The 2,500-nt window shown below is 44.6% G+C and overlaps 1 protein-coding gene across 1 annotated transcript in view; it reads left to right on the top strand.

Moving 5' to 3' along the window:
* Nucleotides 1-2,500, top strand: part of hspa12b (heat shock protein 12B) — a 15,804-nt gene that overhangs the window by 1,338 nt on the left and 11,966 nt on the right. The window contains exons 2-3 of the mRNA XM_080022823.1: nucleotides 1,735-1,798; nucleotides 2,483-2,500. The exon at nucleotides 2,483-2,500 is cut by the window's right edge and continues 65 nt beyond it. Of these exons, the coding sequence (XP_079878949.1) occupies nucleotides 1,753-1,798; nucleotides 2,483-2,500 (64 nt within the window). The 5' untranslated portion in view covers nucleotides 1,735-1,752. The remainder of the gene's footprint in view (nucleotides 1-1,734; nucleotides 1,799-2,482) is intronic.

The following is a 2,500-nucleotide window of genomic DNA, read 5'->3' as shown; positions in this document are numbered from 1 at the left end:
GGACGGAGAGAGAGAGAGAGAGGGAGAAACAGAGAGAGAGAGAGAGAGTGGAGGAGATAGAGTTTAATTTGTCTCTGGTTTTGTCATCACTGGGGCTGGACGAGCGGCATGGGAGCAGATGTCCGGCGTCTCACACACACTTGCACTTTAACTCAAACGTTATGGTCTGTAACGTTCACGCTAACCCAAACATTATGGTCTATCCTGAAAACAATGTTCCTCAGCGACAACGAGAGGAAAAAGGTTAAAACACACACACACACACACACACATTCTTGTACCGGTATCAAAGTAAGGTCTGAGTAAGTACTGTACATCTGGTTAGTGAGGACCCATGTTCCTGGTGTACTTCTAAACCAAAGAAACAGTTAATTCGGAAACTGTTCCTCGCAATTATGGAAAACAAAAACACGCACAAACACACACACACACACACACACACCAAAATGATTTGTATGAGTAATGGGAGTAGCATGCACAGGAAATTACACTGAAAAATAATTTCAAGCACACCCAAGGACTCTCATATTCAGTCTCGCTTACACACACACACACATTAATATGCAGGGCGAGCGAGCGAGAGAGAGAGAGAGAGAGAGAGAGAAAGAAAACTTAATCTTTTATCAGCCCAGTGCTCTGTTTGGTTTGTTTTTGTAGCAGGGCTCACATCACAGACTGACTGATCCAAGGAATTCTCAATAGTCCACTGAAACCGAGCGCGCACACACACACACACACGAATGTGCACAGTCACGTGCGCGCCAACACATATGCATACACAAAGTAAGGGTCACATTCTGTGCAAACAATGCACACACACACACACACGTACATTAAGAAACACACATAGTGGTCTCAGCGGGTAATGCAATCTGAGAGAGAGCCCACTTATCCATTGTGCCAAAAATGCCAAAATTCACTTATTTTCTTGGACCCCCCTCCCTCCGTCCTTTGTGGTTGATAGTTTCTGTCTGGCTGTAGCTTTTGGCTGCGTACACTCTCGCTTTTGCAAAAATGTTGTCAACTGTGATCTTATGATAATTATTTTTTTCTGACGGCAGAATGAGTGTGTGGATGCAGCGCGGCAGCACAAACCGCTGCGGGGGAAGAGATTTGTTTAGTCATTTCGCCGCCTTTGTGGTCTTGTTCCGTCTCATATTTGAACTCTCGCGGACAAAGATGTGACCGCAGCGGTCCCCACACATAACAACCGGATCGACACACAAACGCACGATTCCTTGTCCGAGCAGAATACAGTGTTGTTATTGTGGCCCCTTCCTTTCCTAAAAAAAAAAAAAAACATCAGCCACAAATGCAACTTCCAGAGGTCTACGACCAGACTTCAAAACTAGAAATAAATGTCATATTTCATTTAAATCATAGATTGTACCGTCACATTCAAAGAGTGTTGTCATCTAATTAGGTATTAATGAGGCTTTAAGGCTTTCGGGGTGTTATCCCAAAATTTACATGATATTAATATCTTTGTTTTTAAAGTATATGCATATATGTATAAGTAAGTAAGTAAGTATAGTAAGTAAGTATAGGTACAAGTATATGTGTTTAAATGATTTGTATGCCCTGGGGCAGTAAAATATAACTACAGTAGCATCGTAAATATTCCTCATCTGCCCTTATTTTGAGGCAAATTCTTTTTTAATAGTAACTTTTAGATATCACTTGTGTATTGATGTTATTCTACGTAACATGAATTCATGATGTGCTTCTCCCCAGACACTGGCTCCTGTAAAGATGGCGGATACAGTGCAGCCAGACACCGACAGCCTGCAAATACCTGGTAAGACCACATGCTATAATCAGCCTTCCCTCATTTACACATACACACACACACACACACACACTCGCGCGCACACACGCGCACACACACACACACAAGCATCAGAATCACCAAGAGCAACCTCATTTTTGTGACTCACCCACTGGGCTGTGACCGCGTTGACCTTCCCGTGTACCGCCACTCCCGCCCCCGGGATCTCACCCAGCAACAGTCCGATAACATTCCATTCATTCAGTTGCAGTTCTGGCATTCCGACTCCCCCAGTTATTGATGAAAATGTCTGTGCAAATAAAGCTTGATCGCCAGGTACGACGATCAGGTTCACCGCACGCGGACGACGGTAAGACGGGTGGAATTCTGGAGCCTGGGAAATCAGGCCACAATTAGGACATTTTGGTTGGACTTTGGGGTGTTTGATAACTCTGTGCGTGTGTGCGTGCGTGTGCGTGTGCGTGTGCGCGCCGGTGGGTGTCTGTTGAGAAAGCGAGAAAGACATGACAAATGTTTCCCTTTTGTTCCGAGTTGTTCACGCAGGACGTGTGGCACTTTTCCAGGCCACCCATCAGCTTTTCCTCGTCCAGATATCAGTGTTTTGATTGTCCTCCGTTTGCCTTTCTCATGTGTGTTTTTTTTTTTTGTTTTTTTTTCCTTTTTCCTCCCTTCTCCTCTACCGCCCAATCACAGGAGACAGCTCGTCCGTTC

Source organism: Zeus faber (genome assembly GCF_960531495.2).
Source record: "Zeus faber genome assembly, chromosome: 22".
NCBI lineage: Eukaryota > Metazoa > Chordata > Actinopteri > Zeiformes > Zeidae > Zeus > Zeus faber.
Note: the sequence above shows the minus strand (reverse complement) of the source record. Positions and strands in the feature narration are given on the sequence as shown.